This window comes from Trypanosoma theileri, assembly GCF_002087225.1.
Source record: "Trypanosoma theileri isolate Edinburgh chromosome Unknown TM35_Tth_8_V1, whole genome shotgun sequence".
Taxonomy (NCBI): Eukaryota; Euglenozoa; class Kinetoplastea; order Trypanosomatida; family Trypanosomatidae; genus Trypanosoma; species Trypanosoma theileri.
This window is the reverse complement of record NW_021639850.1, coordinates 890430-910254: the sequence shown is the minus strand read 5'-3', so window position 1 is coordinate 910254 and position 19825 is coordinate 890430. Positions and strand designations below refer to the sequence as shown.

Genomic DNA, 19825 nt, shown 5'->3' with positions numbered 1-19825 from the left:
GTAGCGAAAACAACAACCTGCGCTTCAGGTACACCAGCTGAATTTTTAACACTGGCTGCGAAAGCCACCAGCCACTCTGATGTGTTATCAGGGTTACCCCACCAACCTGTGGGGTCACGAAAGTTGTTCAGCCCAACAAGACCAGGCACATCCTTCTCTGTCAATACAGGATTTGTAGGAAGCTTAACAAACGAGTTGAGCGAACGCTTGCGACCAGATTGAGCATCCTTCTTGTTTGGTAAAGCAATGCATTGTCGCTGCACGTCACCATCTGCAACACACGTATACATTACAACAGGTGACCCATAATCGCCATCCGTGATGGTTCCACTGTACGCACCTCTGCGATCGTATTCATTATCATTCTTCAGTGCAATGCCTTGATCCTGCCACTTCACAGAGTCATAGGAGGTGAAGTGGTACCAACTTGTATTACCCTGCACCGAGTCGTACGGGTTGTACTGCATGTACAGGTGTGTCTTTAGTGTAAAGGGGTCAAAGTAAAGCCCGCTGGGGCCGCTGACCCAATTGGTGGGGGGACGCACGTGGAAGCGCGGCTCATGCGACGCGGTTACCGCAATCGCTAGCAGCAGCAGCAGCAGCACGCACCATGTAGACGATATAACGCGCATTGTTCTTTTTAAGGAAATTATTGTCTGATTTGTCGTTCTCTTAGCTAGTCTATCGCATAAAGAGGAAAAAAAAAGATCCAATCAAGCAGGATTGAAAAGAGAAAGAAGAAAAGAAAAAAACACACACAAATAGAGATGACTGTCAAATATTCAGAGTGATGCATCGCGTGTGAATTCATGCCCCAGAGGGTTATTATTATTCTTGTCCCATTGCCTTCCCTGATTTATTCCTTTTTTTTCTCCTTTCCAAGATGTATCTTTCACTTTTGCCCTTCACTGTTTAGTTAACATTTCTCTGGTGTCATCCAAGAGACTGTGTACAATTTTGCCGTTACTGTTTTTTTTCTCTTTTTTTAGTCAAATATGGTTGTAGAATTTAACATTTTAACTTCAGTTTTAGAATTTCCCATAAATGTCATTAAACACTTTGGATTGAAAAATAAAATTAAAAGGAAATGTGCCCCGTGTACAAAATAATTATCATTTTCTTTTGTTTCTTTTATTTTGTTTCGTTGAAATTCAAATATTATGAAATATATATACATATAGCGCAATAAGGACACCCTCGTCAAACAAGCAACACTTCTCTTAAGAAGAGTACAACAAATAATCAATCCTACACTACACTATCACACACGCCTTCTCTCTATCATTCATCAACTCATTCACTACCACGAGAGTCTCACACGACAAACACCGTCCACTGGGTTATCACAGAAACGCCCATAAGAGAATGAAATCTGCACGTCAGAAGAGTCCAGCATTCGTAACATCCAAATCCAATTCCCATGATAAAACAAAGGATTTCACACTGCCGTTATTTATTATTATTTTTTTTTTTAAGAATCACCATTGCAACCACGTATTGTTAATTGTACACTTTAATGTGCAAAAGCAAGTGATACACAAATATCAAAAAATGGCGGAAACCATTACCGTCCTTTGATTCCATATGCATGGTATGGAGTTGACTCCAATGGTGACTTCAATCTTTACAGTTCCTGAAAAATAATACACTCCCCCTTCCATAAATACCTATCAATGAGGTGCATGTAATGAGTATGGCAGAGAACATCAACCTCTCCCTTGATGATAATATGTTTATTATGACGGAGAAGTGTACGCAACAATCTACACCCCTACTGAATAATGGTAGAAGGAAAAGTTGTCAAAGAATCGCTCCAAGTAAATTAAATAAAAAAAAAGTGGTAAATGGCCAAATGAACCACAAGTATCATTGCTGCATGTAGAGATCGACATTCCATCCATTTCCCACTCTAAAACAGTTCCATCTTTCACTGGATGTGTGTCTTGTATAATTTACAGTTACATGTGCTGCTCCGTGCAGTCAAGTGAGAACTGCAATGGAAATGGACTCCCAAGAAAATGTAATGGGTGGATCCAGACACAAACTCAACCATCATCGCATTACAATCTTTTTTTTACCCAAATTTCTCCCCTTTCACACTCCCAAAGAAATAACCTCATTTTTATTACCCAATAATACAGATATTATCTATCCACACTTCCAAACACAAGACCAATGGTTTTGAAACTATCCCATTCAGGTTTAACAACTGCAGACATTCCCACAATGGCTAAAGTCACGGCTCTGCATAATGTATCATCTCACCTTGTGCCTCTCAGGTGCCATTAGGTGAATTCCACAATAGAATTAACCACAACCCAGCATCACATAAACCGCTAAGCATCGGGAGAGAGTATATCACTTGGAAAAAAAGGGAAACTCACTGATATAAGCAAATGCTACTTATGTTGGAATTCCTGAGATATATTAGCATAATCCCTCTTGAAAAGATAACACTGAGTGACAAGTACACCTTGCCCACACACACACACAATATGTTTAACACAAGAAAAGGGAACAGACATGAAAATTCTGCACTGAGTTGTGGGCAATCATCCGTTTGCAAATCCATAACCCAAACAGGCATGCAATAAATTAAACCATGACATCCATTGCATAGTATCCTACAAACAATAACACTGAAGAATATTAAATTATGAACAAAGGTCTCACAATGGTAAAACAATATATATATCACAATCAACATAATGGTAAAAACAACCCTTGTGGTCCGATTTACATTTACCCCACCCCTTTCAAAAATATACAAACCCAAAATCACTTCACTTATCATGGGAATACAAATCCAAAATTGTACTTTCAAATAATAAAAGATGGCAAAAAGAAAAGCCAAACATTTACATATTTCATAAGCGTCTATTCCGTTGTGCTTAACGCGCAACAAGGGAAACAATTACCTGCAAAATAATAAATTATCGCAACCCTCTAACCATTAATACCCCAAAGCACTTAAGGGTGCATATTCCCTTTACAAGCTTCAAGTAATAAACCCAACACAATTGCAGTTAAATGAGACCAGTAACATCCATACGATAGTATACTCACAGCCGCAATTAGACGTCGGTGGATAAGCGGATGCACTGTTAAAGCATATGCAAAAAAATAGCAAAATAAAATACGGAATGCCAACAGAAATATACATATTATATTAGATCCAGCAAAGAATCAAACACATGTATACATCGATAGTAATACTCTCAGAAACAACAATAACAGCACCACAATAAATGCAATATCAAAGGCTACACACATTAACAAGAGCAGCGGCACCTACTGCAGTCAAATCCAATCACAACAGCTAAAGTACGTAAAAAAAAAGATTTGTGTGCCACACCATCATTCTCAGTGTGTCTATCGCATAGAATCCTTGAGAGACTTGGGAAAAACAACGAGAGACAAAAAAAAGAAAAAAAGCAACACATTAAAAAAAAAAGAATACATCCAAATGCACTAGCACAAGAGGTATCAAATACTCACAGAAAAGATAATCCATGTACTCCAACGTGCATTCACTCATCCAATCCATTTACAGAGAAATGGATCATTTAGAAAAATCCCTCAGTCAATTTTAAAAAAAGACGCATGCATGCACTTCCCAGTTCTTTTTACACTCGGTATGTGTGTACATTTGTACACCCGAGTAAGAGTACCGTGAAGCAGCACAGTATACATAAGTAGCGTATAAGAATTATTATTCCCAAAAAAAACCACGGTGTTCGTGTATATACAACCATATATAGATACAGACACATATACATATATATAGTCCGAAAAGATTAATAGTCATGCAGTCTTTCACAAATAAAGTGAAGACCGCCTCGAGCCCAGTCAGAAAAAAAAAAAAAAGAGAAGGGAAACAATTATTGTTTATGCGTATATAAATTGAAAAAAAAGAAAAAAAATTATAGCGCTATATAAGTTAGAATATGCGTGTGGGGCTCTCACAGGGCCACCACCGCAGCAACAATACACACAGGAAGCATAAGAGGTTCAAAGAACGAGAGAGCGATGCTGTTGTCAGTGGCACCGTCCTCATTATCATTAGGTTTTTGGGTCTGGTCCTGATCTCCCGTGCCACTGTTCATTTCCTCCTCTTCCTCCCCAGGATTTTCTTCCTCTTCAGGCTTTTCCTCCTCTTCTTCCTCTTCAGGCTTTTCCACAACTTCTTCATATGGAATATTAAAAGGTTCGGTTTCCGGTAGCCCGGTGCACACTTCAGCGTATTTGGGGCACACAATAGTTCCACTCGTGAACACTGAACCCTGCAGATTAATAGTGCCCTCCTCGGTGCACTCGTGCCATTCTTGTTCCCCGTTCACTTTCTCTTTGTCCCCTTTGTAATGCACATGCACCTTGCCATTATCACACTTCACCTTTGCACAAATGCCTTGAACCTTCACTTCCTTTCCATTTTCATCGATTTCCACCGTTTCCTTCAGATCCAGACACCGTGACATCTTGTCCACAATACTTCCAGGCATCAGTGTCTCCTTACCATTCTCGCACATGGTCTCTTGAAACGGCCTAATGATGGGACAGCCTTTCATCATATCACTCTGTTCACCAACAATTTCAAATAACTTGTACTCACCGGACATACTATGCGTGTTCGTGTCGACCTTGGAGCAGACACCAAGACCAAAGCGATCAGAAGTGCACTGTAGTACAGGTTTATCACTTTCCTGGCAGAAGACGTTAGAGGACTTCAATGTTTTGCTGATTGCTGTGCATGTGCTTTGTATGAAGTCACAGGTCGATTGATTCCCCCAACTCATCGGTTCTGCCATGCTGAAATTAACCTCGTAGAAAGGCATATCACCAAATGCTGCAAGTGTCAGGTTAGTGTAGAACATTCCAGTGGGTTCACCAGTGTACGGACTCATCAACTCATCCCGTGCGATGCGCCTCTCCCAATATCCGGAATAAGTATCGCCTTTATTATCCAAAATCATTCCCTTGAGAGTTTGACCCTGGCAGCCGTAGTGCTTCACGGCCCTATCCTTCACCGTGTTACTCTGCACCATCATGAGCCACTTTGGTACGCCATTCATGAAGATAGATGCTGATGCTGTCGTGAGATATTTACTCATATATTCGGTGGTAAATCCAAGTCCAACCGCAATATCGTGTGCAGCCAAACGAATGTAATGTCTCGTGTCGACGATCTCCTTCGGGACAAAACTGATGCGGGCAGATGTTGGTCGCTTATTCTCATCTATAGAGCAAACCGCCGAACTTTTACGCTCTGTCCCGAGATTCACGTAAAGCATAAAATCAGCATTGGGAATACCTTCAGTACTATGTTCACTGGGAATAATGAATCCCCAGCAATTGCTCGTAAACCAGCGAACCTCCTCTTCCTGTATCTTCAGATTGCTCTGCAATGGCTGCACATTCAGGCGATCCCTGTGCAATTTAATCGCTTCAGGGAGGAGATCCTTAAAAAGAGTATTCATCTTCGCTGCTGTCATTTGATTGTCACCGCTACAGAATTCGACGGTAGTATTGGAATCACCCTCCGAACGCTGTTTTATGCATTCCTTCACAACATCCTCAACAAATTTTGTATACACGGAAATGCGAATGGGTTGCCATTCCTCAGGAGTATCAGAGACGGTGTACGCCTGTAGAGCACTTTGTCCTTTCTGTGGTAACTGCTGCACAACATCAGCCAAACACCCGCAGCTGCAGTACAACAGGAACAGTGCAGCCCACAGGAGGTGACGCATGGAGTGTTTCTCCATTTCTTAATAGCGTGAGTAGTGTGTGTGTTGCTTTGCTAAGGTATACACAGAGTAAAGAGAAAAAAAGAGGAAAAGGGAGAGAATAAAAGGTAAGCATGAATAGATATTATATTGGATCTAGCAGATAATTAAACACATGTATACATCAACAGTAATACTCTCAGAAAGAGAAGAATGATAGTTATGCCAAAAAGTAGAATGAGAAAAGATATCAATATACCCTCTTGTGGTACACATACATACCAACAGTATCAACAACAATGCATTGTGAGCAGATTTGGTGTTTTATGGTGTTTGTAAGAAATGCAGAGAATAATAACAAATAGTCATAATAATAAGTGCTGTACTGCCTTTAAACAAGTGAAAAACATAGAAAGAAGCCATGGAAAGAGTGAATGATACCATGTGTTCAGATCTGTCCTTTGCATTGGAAAAAGACTGTGCAACTCATGCTTGACTAACCCACCAACTCAACTTGCTGATAATTTTTTTTTTCTTTTGCCCATCCATGTCAGTAGTAGAAGAGCATAATAAAAAACAAAAAAATACACATCAGAAGAGCCATAAAATAATAGAGGAGGGGATTATATGAAATATTCCATCAGCTACAAAAATACTCCTGTACTAATTACCATACCCACAACACATACACAGAACACTATCTATAAGAGCACTACTCACATTTCCAAGAGAAAGTAACATGTACAACACAGTTACTTTTTAACTCTGTTTATTCAGTAGAGATCTTAATTCAGTATCACTCCTCAGTGATTCACTCCCTGTAGTTGTTTTTGTTGTTTTTTGCCCTGTAGAATAGTAGTAATCCCATGCACATAGAGTTGTGTACGCCCCCTATTAATACTCTTTCAGTAGGAATGTTTTTCCTTTCACCACAAGAGAGACATTCATTTCCACTTGTGTTGTAGTTATCAATAAAAGGCGTAGAACACCTCTGCAGTGAGAAATAGTATTGCAATGTATCCCCCAAAGAGAGATTTGTTTCATTCCACTCTATCAAAATGTATTCCAAGAGTTCTTCCATCGTTCTTTTTTCTTTCCTTTTTACTTTTTGTTACAATTGATGGGTAGTAGGATCACTGTACCACTACCACTCAATGAGTTCTCGCACTAAATAGAGATACATTCTCCTCTTCTTCTAACTATGAGAGTCACGTATCATTTGTGCCATGGAAACTCCCATTAAGGTGTGACTGGTTGCTATTTCCCAAAAAAAAAAAATAAACATAACTCAATATTACAGAGATAAAGAAAGAAAGCTTAGATGGGACACAAGGAAATGTATATTCCCATTTCTATTGAATGGGATAAAGAGTCTCATGTGTTGTACAATGTGTCCACTTGACTATTCTCATTTAGTCGGAGACTCAAAAGTGTCATTAGATCAGCAGTGTTAAGAGAGCAGCATCCATGTGTGTGTGTGTGTTATCCCTCCTGCGTTAATGGGTACTTTAATGCTTTTGTATTAGTGTGTTTATGTGCATTATCTCAGCAGCATCACACCACGCATCTACAGCCCATTATGCCTTACACTTCATTTGCTGTAAGGATAAAAAACGTGATGAGGAATTCAAGAGGGGAAAAAAATACAAGGAGTAAAACAAGAAACAGACAGCGTCTATAGTAACAAAAAATAAATTACTAACGAGTTTGAATTTTTTTAAATGAACCACATCTAGTTGAATGACACCTTATACCTGTAATAATAAAAAATATATAGTAGGGGAAAGTGAAAAAGATATTGTTTTGAAAAAGCCCCAGATGAACATCACACCCATCAGCACTCACGCATTAGAGATTAATCCATTGGGAAATAAGACAGCAGATATTAGGGCACAGACGACTTCTTTACTGTTCCTGTTCCTGTTCCTAACGCCCTTAATACAGCTAGTGTCTCTCATTGAAGTGCTGACCAAATCATGTGGAAGAGTTTCAAGCATAGAAATAATGCTTCCTCACTATCCAACTTTCCCGGACGTGCCATGGAATAACAAACCCAAGGAAAAATGTTAATTATTAGTGAGCATGCAGAGCCGTTGGATGACAAGAACAAAGTCTTCTACTCTCATTTCCACTCGGAATCAACTTTAGAAGAAGAAAAAAAAAAACACTTCATCGTGTATAATAGAATGTATCCCAAAAGAAAAAGGTCCATAAAGGCCCATAGTTTACAAAGACTATTAAAGAGTATAACCATGACTCTTTATAATTTTAGACGGCCAATAAATATCTGCATATTAAGCAGAAGTGTAAATAATTATAAAAATAATACAGATGGCTTCAAATCATTGACTGTTGGAATCTAAACAAACTCATACCCACAAGGTACAAAGCATCCTAGGCACATTGAAAAGAGAGACAGAGAGAGAGAAAAAACTACGAATTGATATCCTTTGCAATCTCCTTTTTAAATAAAAACATGACTCTCCCTTTACAGTCCTGAAGAAAACGTGAAACAGGTGTCTCAGAGGACTTGGTCGTTGGTGTGAGTGTAATTCTCCACACCTTTGGGTTCATTGTTGGGCCTGGAAAGCTCACGGTAACCGCGCGGTGCACTTCTTTCGCAGCCTCAGTTCCAGGGAAAACAGACGCGGTGTGTCCATCTGAACCAAGGCCTAGTAGGATAATGTCAAATATAAGGATCTGTGTAACTGGTTTCTTGCACGATATCCATTGGAAGAAGGGAACTGAGTCGCTTTGCATACGCATCTGCCACCTTAACAGCATTTGCGGCATCCTTCGCCGGTGTCGTATCGGGTACACTAATATCAACATGTACCACAAGATCATCAGGGATATCACGCAAAAGAACTTCTCTTGTCATGTTGTAATTTGACTCTGTAGCATCTGTTGCGCAAAGGTCGCTCATCCCTAAGTAGTTGTAGGTGTTCGTCATGCAGACGCTTGTACAACATCTTTGGTGTAGATCCACCAGAGAGAGCCAGTGACAACGGCCACACTCCGCGCTTTGACTGGTCAATGATATCGAGGATAGTTTTGCACGAAACGCGACTGAGCTCCTCTGGTGTCTCGCACACAATAATCTCTGGTTGAAATACCATCGATTTTCCCATTTATCTTTATACCTCTTTTTCTAAGAATGTTTCTTGTGTTGGTTCACTCCCTTCACCATTGTATATGAGGGTTTAGAAAAAAAAAAAAAGAAGAGGACATGTAGGATGCAGCAAAGAGGAGAAGGAACCATCTACCTATTCACAACACTTCCTTCAACAATCTTTTTTTTTCTGTTGTCCTTCATACTTCATGGTAACACCTAAAAATACCTTTCATACACACGTCGCAGTTTTTCCTCTAATGTAGAGCGAAAGGAATTTTTCGGATACGAAAAAGGGTTAAGTAGGTACCGCACACATAGCTCATACGCCTCGTTGAGGAATTGTCGTGTGTTTTTATTGGGTTCTTGTGCCTGCATTAGTAGTAATTTGACAGGGGCGAAACCGACATAGGCAGAAACAAAATACTTCCCATCAAATGCTCGGTCAAATGCAGGGAGGAGGAAATCACCTGTGGTCCAGAGGACATCATCAAGGAGATCTAAGGAGGAGTACAACATTAACTGTTGTGATAAGTGTGCGCTGTCACCCTTCAGCGATTTACCATACTCAAAAAGTGAGGAATCATCTGGTCCAATCACCATTAACATGGTAACTGTTTCCCTATTTTCTGCAATAATGGAGTGTGAGAGACAGCAAGGGGAATAAATTCTGAAAATTTCATACTAAAATAAGAAAGGGATACAACTCCATAAAGGATAAAATTAATAAATAAATAAAGTAAAATAAAAATAAAATCCCGTCAGTTCTTTGAATCTACTCTCATCATATCAGTTGTGCTTGGCTTTCTTTGCGGGTGGACTCTCGTCTTCATCATGCGAGCTCTCTACCCCCTTCACATCCTCATCATCCTCATCATGTTCATCATCATCAACATCCACATCATTACCATTACCATTATCATTATTATTACCACCGTTGCAGTCATCAGTGTCCCATACAATCATTGTCTGTTTCGGAAAGCACTGTGTAAGATGACGCCGCAGTTGTCCTGCATCCAAAAAGACATCAGGCATTTCCCCCTCGCATGTCACTATGGCGTTGTAACCCAAATGGAGGAACTCCCTGCCATCGTAACTGAAGGTGATGATCAACGCTGTTGGCCCGGTAGGGTCAGGAATCTTTGCAAAGTCGGGAGGGTCACTCTGAAGCGTTAGCTCATGCCTCCCAAGTGTTGTCAGCGGCCCAACCTCAAATGCATCCAACTCCTGCTCCACAGGGAAATCCCAAATTGGGTTCCACACAAACTTCACATCAATTGGAAGTGTTGGCGGCTTCTCAAAAACTTCGAGTAATACCTTCACAGAGATAGGCTCATCAAACGCTGCAGGATTGTTGCCAACGATTGAGACACCACAGAGCGAAACTCTTGTCGTCATCTCTTAGAGAGGGCAAAAAAAAAAAACCAAACAGGGAAAGAGAGAAAGAAAGTAAAGGAAAGAAGGAAGAAAAGGAATCCCCATAGACACCCAAAGTCAGCCAAAGAAGAGATACATAAGCAGAGAAAAAGAAAGAATAAATCATAGGTCTTATTAAAATAGTTCATCAAGAGGTAAATTGTAAATAAAAAGCAAAAGAAGAAATATATGTTTAAAGGTAGAAAGGCAGAAGAAAACTGTAAAGGATATGAAGTGAGGAGGAGGCTTGGTGTACAAATGTAAAAATAAAAAAGAATATATTTCCTCTCTTGACATAAACCTGGTAGTAATACCAATGAGAATAAATACAAAAACAGTTTGTTCATACACAATACATAACCACTTTATTAGAAAAGCAAGATGCACAGAGATGAGGCAAAATAAAGCATACCCATATCATCGAGGAATGGGATCCATCCAGTAAAAATCACCAGGTGGAAGATTGCAGGATTACTATATCATCATAGTCTCCCTCAACGTGAAGGGAGCTGCCATGGAGGATATGTAGGATGGTAAAAGAAAAAATCAAAACCTAAATCCCCCCTGAGAATTATTTCGGTCAAACATATCTCCGGAGACAGAAATAACAAATAGGAAAAAAGATTTTTCCACTCTCAGTACCCATCATATTATATAGACCTTCTCTAGGTGCATATTTTTTTTAGGAATGTCTCAGAAGAAAACAAAATACCCGGAAGAAGCCATGAAGTAAAGAGTATGCACCAGAGAAACCAATTGATAAGGTACTGACGAAGGATTGGAAGAGAAAAAAAAAACACCATATATCTAGAGTCTCTTAAAATCATCATTGCCGATGTAAAAAGGAAATGGAATGACTCATCGTGTCTTGAGAGAAACTCCCTTAGAGATAATATATGAAGTGAAACCCAGAAAAACGCCGCAAAGAAAAGAACGACAGTGAAGACAATTCTCCCACTAAAAAAAAAAAAAAAAATTCATAGTTAGTAGAGTTCATCGTGTCATTTACTTCATAGTACCTTATATGTCTCTCTATACCATCTATTGAAAACAAAAACAGAGAAATAAAGAGAAAAGTGAGACTTAGAGCACGCAATCATGTTTGAAGAGGTATCCCTTTGGCTTGGAGGTCTAAGAAAGCAAAAGATAGAAAACATGCTACAATAGTTGATAATTATAAATCAATAACTAGTCACCATTGTTTGCTCGAACGCCTTGTGAGCAATTTCATACACATATTCCCCCATAATCAACTTCAAATAAATAAATAAAAAGGATCTGTTAGTATATCACATTCCTGATATCAGTCACATTTACTTTAAAGCTCACTAATAAACGCTCATTGATTAGCTTTTTTTTTCCTTAATATTATATACTCACAAACAAAAAATTTCTTGGAGTTTTTTTGCAACACCATCTTCACTATTGGACCCCACAATTTCGAGATGTGGTAACATTTCCTTCAAGCGTGGATTCGCGTTAAGCATAACACAACCTTTCTTGACAATTGATAGCATCGAAACATCATTTAAACCATCACCGAAAGCAATCACATCATTCATAGTAAGACCAAGACGTCTCGCTACATCTTGTACGGCTATACCTTTAGAAGTATTTTTTGGTACTATGTCAAGACAGTGGGCAGCTGAAGGAGCAACCACAATACCTGCAGACCCTATATCGTGTTTATCACTCTCTTCTCGAATCTGTCGCTCAAACTCAGAATTCAACATATCAATTCTCCTTTCCAGTTCCATAGCTTTTTGGAAATTGTAACACAGAAAAAAAATCTCACTTACGTTATCAGTAGGATAATTTAACTCCAAATGTTGTTCTACTCTGTAACAAAAGTTACTCTTTTCATACAGTTTGGCTTCTTCAACTGCTGGGTGACGACAAACCCACTCCTCCTCGCATTCAACATTCTCTGCATTGTTCAATGTTAGAAACACTTCATTTTCGTCTTCGAGTAGAACTGAATTATTATCGCACGCGTTATCTTTAGTGTTCATTCTTTCCATCTTTGGAGGAGAATTGTGCCTTACTACATCTCGGAAGACATTAACATTCACCTCGTTATCATCCTTCTCCAAACCATATAGGACACGGCAAAACGTTTCTGGGATGTTCTTTCTAACTATAATCCGTCCTTTGTCGTTGTAAATGCGTGCACCATTTGAAGTGATGGTATAGCATACGCCAGAATGGTCAGTATTCCCAAGAAGTGCGTTGAACCTTATTGTTTCGGTAACATGGCGAACATCAGCGTAAGGTCGACCCGTAGCAATAACGACGTGGACACCAAGTGCGACAAGTTTTTGCAATATTGTCCTGGTGAATTCAGAGACAGTATGATCCGGTTGAAGAAGCGTCCCATCCAAATCAAGACAAACCATCTTGAAAGGGAGAGAGGCCATTTTTCATTGGCAGTACACCTTGATCCACTTTTCGCTTTTCTTTTTTTTTTTTTTTTGCAACACACCACTTTTCTTCAGATTCATGTAAAAAAAAAAAAGAAAGAAAAAGGAGAGGCACAGACTGCTTTTTTTTTTTGTCGTAAATAGGCGGGCCAGACTTCAAGCAGAAAAATAAAAACAAAAAAAAAGCTTCTTTCCCTTCAAAGCATCAAAATAATGTAGTAATAGAGGTTACAGCAAAATAGATCCAATACAAATTCATTGAAATACAAGAAAAGAATCTGGTACCAGCAATGTAAGAATAAAAGGACAGCAAAAAAACGAAAACAACGGTTCGAGCAAATAAGCCCTTACTGATATCATTTCCCCTAAAAATACACACCCCAGCAACACCAGGCTTGCCAATAGAGAATATTGCCGAGCATTGGTTAAAGATAAACAGAGAACCTTAGGACCACAGGCATAAAACAAGGTATCCACAATCTAGAAAAACAAAACGACATACGGGGAAATACAATTCGTGGCGGCACCTCGGCGTGTTGTGTTGGAAACGGTTTTGGCCAACCGCCGGAGCGAAGGCGGGGGTAAGCAGAGCAGAGAAACTCAGAGCCCATAGCGCAAGACAGCGTCGACAGGCAGAAGCCGACCGCACCTCCAGCACTCGCTTTATGTTTTTTTTTTTATTCCGGTAACGCCAACCACCCCGCCGAAAGGGGCCCCCGGCCCATTCCCCCGCCCGGGCGGCGTTCGGCTCCCGAAGGGCGGGGGTGGATCACCGGATCCGGCGGCCCCGCGATCTTCATCGGAAGCCGTGGGGAAGCAGCAGTTTTCTACGCTAAATGATTTTGTCGCTCGTTTGGGGCCGCCCTGTTCCCCAAATTGATTCCAGAAAACGGCCTGAAGAAAAATATGAAAAAAAACCCGGCTCCGGAGGGTAGAGCTTGAAAGGAACGCTTCAAAACCAACGCTGGTCAGACCCCCGGCTTCTTTTGAATAAATTGTTCGTCGGGTGTTTTCTTTTGCTTTCCGGGTGTGGCCAGGATGCTCTTTCCCACAATCGACCTTCTAGCTTTCGCCATTCGGGGTTCCAACGCCATAGCATCACTTGCTCTGATTATGGTGAAGGGCCGCCATTTCCATACGAGAAGGGTTGCAAATTAAGACGGAACCGGCCCTTCTGGGTGGAATTGGAAAGGCGAAGGAAAGGATTCCCGAACACTGATGGACATTTGAACAAACTTCAAAGCTTGGACGGACCCCGGTTAATAGGCGGGGGCGTTAACCCACGAGGGCTGGCGTTGGAGCGTAATGTCCCAGTTGATTCCTGTAGGAATGCCATTGCGCTTCGGCACGCCCATCATGGCTTCCAAGTTGCAAACTTTAGGGAGTGAAAACAATTCGCAGGAAGAGAAGAGAGCTGTTTTCCCCTTTAGTATTCAGAAAATGAAATTGCGACGCAAAAAGCCACCAGGGCAATACATACTTTTGCGTTCCAAACCGCATTACCCTGGGAACCGCCCAAATCCCCCAAACGCGCTTCGAATGCGTTCGCCCGCTTGCGTGTCATTCCCTTCCGCCCAATTTTGTGGGAACAATGAAACACCACTAGAACAAGAGGCGGCAAGAAGGAGACACGCAAAAATAGAAGATTTAAGAAGGGAAAAAGGTGTTGGACCCCCTTGGGGGAGAGAAGTGGGAACGAACCGCTTCCAGATGAAGACAATTAAAGAAGAATGCTGTTGAAATGCGGCCGTCGGTTTTTTTTTTTTTTTTGGTTGGGGGTTGCCCCGCCCGCGTGGGGCGCTCCGGGGGCCTGGCTCCTTCCCGGGCGCCTCGAAGGCAAAACGACGGCGAGCACGAGCGGGGAATTTTTGGGTGAGAGCAAGGCGCCCCCGCATTCCTCATTTTTGGGCTTGGCGCGCGGTTTGTTGCTATGCGCGATGGGGGCAGCGGCTGGTTCAAGGTATGGTTTTGATTTGGCGCAATTGGTTTTGGGCCGCTGGGGTCAAACATTCGTTCATAAACAAGCTGCTTCAGAAGGAGTTTTTAAATAGATTACATTCTTCGATGGGATCGCAATGGCGACGATAAACATCTTTAAGCTAAAGAATCATTGCCCCAAGCTGTGCGGCGGGGTTGCTGGCAGATATGCGGTGCAACATATCAATTTTGAAAGTACTACTGGCAATTCGGCACCCCTAAGTGAAGAGAATTTTTTTTTTCCTGAAGACCTTTGGGCTTTTAACGGAAAAGAGGCTTGGGGTTCAACCATCCTTTTGGAAAGAACACCTGTTCTCCGGAGGAAGGCGGGGTCGCGTGTGGGAGGGTTTTTTTTTGCCTGTTCCTGCGGCTTCTCTTTCTGTGGGTTTGCAGAACGCCCGTTGTTTTTCATTGGAATCTCTCAGGTTAACGCGCTGCACCATTCAGCAACGCGGCTGCATCCAACCCTGCGGGAGGCATCCCGTCATCGGTGACGCCGGCTATTGGGTTGCACAATCGGGGCTCTACACCAAGGTTTCCCGACGCCATTCTCTGGGGAAAGATTCTTTTCTCAAAATGAAGGACGTCCGCGCAATTCGCCAGCACGACGGGGACAACAGCCTTCTTTTGCGGCAGCAAATCTTTTTAATTGGTGGGTCAATTCTTGGTGTTTGTTCTTGCCTATTTTGGCAGCCGGGGGTGGGACTTGTTGACGTTCAAACGAAAACGAAGTTTCCCCGGAGAGAAAACTTCAGTACAACCATACTGCTTTGAACCGTGTTGGACGGAGAGAACACGCCATAATGACATGTTCTTCATGGTCTTCTGGGGTTTATGATACGGAAAGGGTTAGAATAGGTCCATCCAACGCCGCCCCCATCAAGGGAGGGCCCCGTGAATTGCCCAAAGGATCACCCTCAGATTTGAAGAAGTTCATAATTGCCTTTCTTCGGTGAGGCCACTTCTTCTGGGTAGGCGTTTGGCGTTGAAAAAAAGTAATGCAAACCCCATTTTGGGGTGATTGTGTGCGCTGGGATTTTTTGGAAAGGGCGTGCGCTGAGTAATGCGGCCATCGCCGATCCTTAGTATAAAGAAAAACCCCTTCTTTTTTTACAAACGACCGCGCCAAGCATATCTGTGACCCGTAACAGGCGCCAACGCGTTTCTATAAGGGGGCGGCGGGTGATTTGCCCATTCGGTGCCCAAGGGCAGGACCCCCACACCATTCCTCAGTATTCTTCGCTCGTTGCCCCTTCGGGCATGCCACAGAACTCCGCGAGACATAGTCCAGTCCAAAATCTCTTTTAACGAGAGCACTTTATACGTTGATCATTGAGCAGGGGAGGTTTTTCCAACAGCAGAACGCGCCATGGAACCTCTCCCTCAAAAAAAAAAAAAAAAAAGAACCCCATTGTGAGGGTCCGTTCTCGCATTACAACCCCCGCGCGAGGTCGGCGAAACCAGAAGGGGAAGAAAGCCTTCCTTTGAAGCCGACCGAGGTTCCCGCGCTGAGTTCCTTCTTGAATTTTCTCCCGCTGACAAACTTTGGCCCGGCTGGTGGTTGCGCCATTTTGCCCGTTATTTTGCCGATGTCTTTGGCTTTGTGGCGCCGAGGGGCTTTCGCGTAGTCCGCCAAGGCCGGTGCGGAAATGACGGAAGCCAAGGGAAACACCGGCAGGGGTGGCTGAGCCGCCAAATGAGGTTTGGGTTCTAGGCAGCTCCCTTTGAGGCGGCCGAAAAAAATCCCCCGAGAACCCCCTTACGGCAAATGGCTTTTCCCGCGGCTAAAAAATGAGGAAGGCCCGCGAGAAGCAGGTTCTCTCTCGGGCGATTGCTTTCCATCTTGCGATTTGTATTGGTTAAAACGTCCCCTTTCTTTTGGGCACACGCATTATCTTTTTTCTGTTCTCTTTTGGCAGGCTTTATCGTTGAAACCTGGGGCTTCTTCCTTTGTACTGTGGGTCGGCGGCGTTGCGGGGTTCCCAAGCAGCCGGAAGTTTATGGATACTTTGAAGGTGTTCATGCGGCGAACGCCCATACCCACCCTTTTCTAAGCCCACCCAAGACATGACAGCTTCAGGCGAACGCAGACCTCCGCCAGCATTTGGGCGAATGGACTGGCAGGTTGTCTCAAACAGGAGTTGTGTTGGAGACGGTGCTGTAGAACAAACGTTCGCGCATCCTTAAAGGGGATGGCGCAGCAAAACGCGGGTTTCGGAACCAGGCCCCCCAGCACTCGCCATTGTACCCGAAAAAAAAACGCCGAATGCCCGCACACAACCCCGCCCACGCGATAAAACCACGAACCCTGAGGCAGAAAGTAGCCAGTAACAAAGGCGACGGACACAAACCAACCACGCACCGCAGCCGCTTGGAGGAAGACATTGGGCGGGCTTTTCTTCTTTTCTTTTTTTTTTTTTTTTTTNTTTTTTTTTTTTTTTTTTTTTTTTTTTTTTGGAAAGGCGGCGCGCCGGCCCCTTTTTTGGCACCGCGGGGCCGCGAAACGCCTAGGCAGGGCATCCCCTCGTGGCCGTTTGCCGTGCCCCGCCCCGCCACCCTTGGTGGCACAAAAGATGGTCCAGAACTTTTTTTCTACCCAATAAAGGCAAGGGCCGCTTCCAACCACAATTAAGCCATTCCGCCGCAGGTGTGCTGGGCGGGGCTTCTTTCGAAGGGGTGGGGGGTGGCGTGGCGAGGGGGCCTTCCGAGACGCCCGCCGGGATCGCCATTTACGCGCGAAAACGTGAACTGTTCGTGTCGCCCAAGTAAGTTTCGCAGGGTTTTGGCCAAAAACATTGTGTCAAAATAAAAAAATACAATTATCCATTATGAGGGGCGAACCGCCAACCTGTAGGAGAGTCGATGGGGTTGCTTTACCTTTTGTGATCGGAATAACCCCAGCCTTACTTTCACTTCATAAAAAGAAAGACAAATAAGAAGCAGTGTTTTACTTTATCATCTTGAAATCCCCTTTTACTCGCCACTGCGCGTGCGCATCCCGATTTTTTTTTTTCTACCACGAGAGTCGCCCCCGCAAACAAACAACGGAACGGGTGAAAATGGAAGTGCTGAGAAACCCTTTTACCCCGCCTCCTGCCTTCCCCATCGCAAGTTGCACCCCTTCGTAACGTCCAAATTTTAAATGTTTTTTTCCCTAGATATGCCGTCCGCGGGGCTTCCTCGGACGCGGTGAAACTTCGAGTAGATCGCATTTCATGTGAGCGCAAAACTCTCTATGGCACCGGCTTCCGCCACTAACGCCAGTGAATGTGCGTTTCGTTTTTGCATAATGTACATCATCGCCGTTGCTCTTCGCATGCGAATATCGAAGGGGCTTGTTAGTTGCGTTCTGAATCGCGCAATGCGAGATTAACTACACGCCCTTCCGCTTGGGATATCATGGGCGGCGAATGCTCCCACACACCGCCTGCGGCCAGAACTTCCCCCGAATCCCTGAATAACAACGCCCCCCCATCCGTACATGGAGGCGTCTGTTACCAGCGTTTGCGGTGGATGGTAACCGCCGCGGTGGGTGAACTGGCCCGTTCGTCAGCAATGTTTGAGCCAACTTTGCCCAATGACCCTGGCATTAGATTATAACTTTGCTGGGCCTTGGGGCCGCAATAAACCACGATTTAAACGAGAATAATCTTGGCCTTACTTCACCTATGAAAGAGAAAAGAAGAAAGAAAGAAAACAGTGTATTTTACCTCTACTACTAGTAACCCCGTATCATATAAAAATATAAACAAATATAAATCGAGATTTTCCCATACAGTTATTTATTAAAGAATCCCAAAACTGACGAAAAGGAAGTGCTGAGAAGCCCTTTTATCCCGCCTCCCGTTCTCCCCATCGCAAGTTCCACCCCCTCGCTAAGTCTACTGAGTGGACTGGTTTACCTCGAGATATGCCATCCGCAGGGTTCTGCTCTGAAGCTACGTAGTTCCATGTTGCCCGTACTCCGTGTAAGCGAAGAACTTTATCAATGGCGTCAGCTTCCTTTACTAAAGCCTGTGAATGCGTGTTACCTTTTTGCATAATATGCATGACCGTTGTATTGTCCACGCGAATATCCACGGGACCGTGTAGATATTGTTTAAAAGCGTGTAAAGCGAGATGGACTGCCCGCGCCTCTGCTTGAGATATCATGTGAGGTGGGTGCGCCCACGCACCCCCTGCCGCCAAAACCTCCCCTGAATCTTTGAATAATAACGCTCCCCATCCGTACATGGAGGCGTCTGTCACCAGTGTTGCCGTGGAGGGCAACTTTTGTGGAGGATGAACCGGCTCGTTCTGTAATAATGTTGTGAGCCAACTGTGACCAATGTCTTTGACAGTAGCCGATAAATTTGCCGGGTCTTGTGGTCGTATTAAGCCTCGGTTTAAACGAGACAAACGTCGACGTACAATTTTTAAGAAGAAATAATAAGGGAAAAGGGATTCACCTCTTACCCCTCCTGCGTACATCATACGCGAAACCGTACTCTCCAATTGTTCCACCGTCGTGGTATCCAGCGAAGGTGTCTGTTGCAACTTCTTTATTGTTTTCTCACTTAAAGACACCGTGTTGTCCTTGTGGTTAAAATGTACCCCGATGAAATCATATTCCTTTGTTTTTAACTGTTGTTCCCCAATCGTGACACCGCAGCGTTGCATGTTATGTAATATTCTCTGGCCCCAGGCTTCCACCTTTTCGTGTGGACCACTTATTCGGATATTATCAATCCAAACGTGTATTTTTAACTCTTTGGGTGCCGCATACTGCGGCAATACCATGGCAGGATCACCTGCCAGAACTCTTGTAATGGTATTGAGAATCTCAGGAATACATTTGTAGCCCATAGAAAGGCGTGCGAATTCGACAAGTTCGCCTGATTCCGTGCGGCAACGGAAACTTGCCCTTATGTTGTGCGGTAAGGCCACCTGGAAGAAGGATGCTTTTAAATCAAATAACGTTGCGGTTTCATCGTATACCACATCCAGGTATCGGGAAATGTGTTCCAGAGGAACGTCAGCTTCATAGTCATCCTGGGCATTCTTTCCCTTGGGCCACGCAATAAATCTTCGTCGCTTCCCTGACGGTTTTTCCTCTACCACCGTAAAGGGTACCACCCAACCTGTTGTTGGGTGCGAAGAAGCTGTACAAATAATACCTGCTTCCTTCATTCGCT

General features: G+C 43.2%; 10 protein-coding genes across 10 annotated transcripts; 2 read left to right on the top strand and 8 right to left on the bottom strand.

Annotated features, from left to right (window-relative positions):
• Positions 1-2: 2 nt before the first annotated feature.
• TM35_000084730 (beta-fructofuranosidase-like protein) lies at positions 3-632 on the bottom strand (the record flags this gene model as incomplete). The annotated part of the gene is made up of 1 exon (XM_029024338.1): positions 3-632. A coding segment is annotated over one exon (630 nt), but the record flags the coding sequence as incomplete, so codon positions are not given.
• Positions 633-3962: 3330 nt separating this feature from the next.
• TM35_000084720 (putative surface protease GP63) lies at positions 3963-5765 on the bottom strand (the record flags this gene model as incomplete). The annotated part of the gene is made up of 1 exon (XM_029024337.1): positions 3963-5765. One exon carries the CDS (start codon positions 5763-5765, stop codon positions 3963-3965), a length of 1803 nt encoding a protein of 600 aa, XP_028884740.1.
• Positions 5766-8159: 2394 nt separating this feature from the next.
• On the bottom strand, positions 8160-8573 carry TM35_000084710 (6-phosphogluconolactonase; the record flags this gene model as incomplete). The annotated part of the gene is made up of 1 exon (XM_029024336.1): positions 8160-8573. The coding sequence occupies one exon, from the start codon at positions 8571-8573 to the stop codon at positions 8160-8162; it is 414 nt and encodes a 137-aa protein (XP_028884739.1).
• A 484-nt stretch (positions 8574-9057) lies between these two features.
• TM35_000084700 (trafficking protein particle complex 2) lies at positions 9058-9447 on the bottom strand (the record flags this gene model as incomplete). Its single annotated transcript, XM_029024335.1, has 1 exon — positions 9058-9447. One exon carries the CDS (start codon positions 9445-9447, stop codon positions 9058-9060), a length of 390 nt encoding a protein of 129 aa, XP_028884738.1.
• A 180-nt stretch (positions 9448-9627) lies between these two features.
• On the bottom strand, positions 9628-10236 carry TM35_000084690 (uncharacterized protein; the record flags this gene model as incomplete). The annotated part of the gene is made up of 1 exon (XM_029024334.1): positions 9628-10236. One exon carries the CDS (start codon positions 10234-10236, stop codon positions 9628-9630), a length of 609 nt encoding a protein of 202 aa, XP_028884737.1.
• Positions 10237-11630: 1394 nt separating this feature from the next.
• TM35_000084680 (haloacid dehalogenase-like hydrolase-like protein) lies at positions 11631-12671 on the bottom strand (the record flags this gene model as incomplete). The annotated part of the gene is made up of 1 exon (XM_029024333.1): positions 11631-12671. The coding sequence occupies one exon, from the start codon at positions 12669-12671 to the stop codon at positions 11631-11633; it is 1041 nt and encodes a 346-aa protein (XP_028884736.1).
• Positions 12672-13979: 1308 nt separating this feature from the next.
• On the top strand, positions 13980-14414 carry TM35_000084670 (uncharacterized protein; the record flags this gene model as incomplete). Its single annotated transcript, XM_029024332.1, has 1 exon — positions 13980-14414. The coding sequence occupies one exon, from the start codon at positions 13980-13982 to the stop codon at positions 14412-14414; it is 435 nt and encodes a 144-aa protein (XP_028884735.1).
• A 335-nt stretch (positions 14415-14749) lies between these two features.
• On the top strand, positions 14750-15145 carry TM35_000084660 (uncharacterized protein; the record flags this gene model as incomplete). The annotated part of the gene is made up of 1 exon (XM_029024331.1): positions 14750-15145. One exon carries the CDS (start codon positions 14750-14752, stop codon positions 15143-15145), a length of 396 nt encoding a protein of 131 aa, XP_028884734.1.
• A 2415-nt stretch (positions 15146-17560) lies between these two features.
• On the bottom strand, positions 17561-17863 carry TM35_000084650 (uncharacterized protein; the record flags this gene model as incomplete). The annotated part of the gene is made up of 1 exon (XM_029024330.1): positions 17561-17863. The coding sequence occupies one exon, from the start codon at positions 17861-17863 to the stop codon at positions 17561-17563; it is 303 nt and encodes a 100-aa protein (XP_028884733.1).
• Positions 17864-18482: 619 nt separating this feature from the next.
• TM35_000084640 (uncharacterized protein) lies at positions 18483-19820 on the bottom strand (the record flags this gene model as incomplete). Its single annotated transcript, XM_029024329.1, has 1 exon — positions 18483-19820. One exon carries the CDS (start codon positions 19818-19820, stop codon positions 18483-18485), a length of 1338 nt encoding a protein of 445 aa, XP_028884732.1.
• Between the last annotated feature and the right edge of the window lie 5 nt (positions 19821-19825).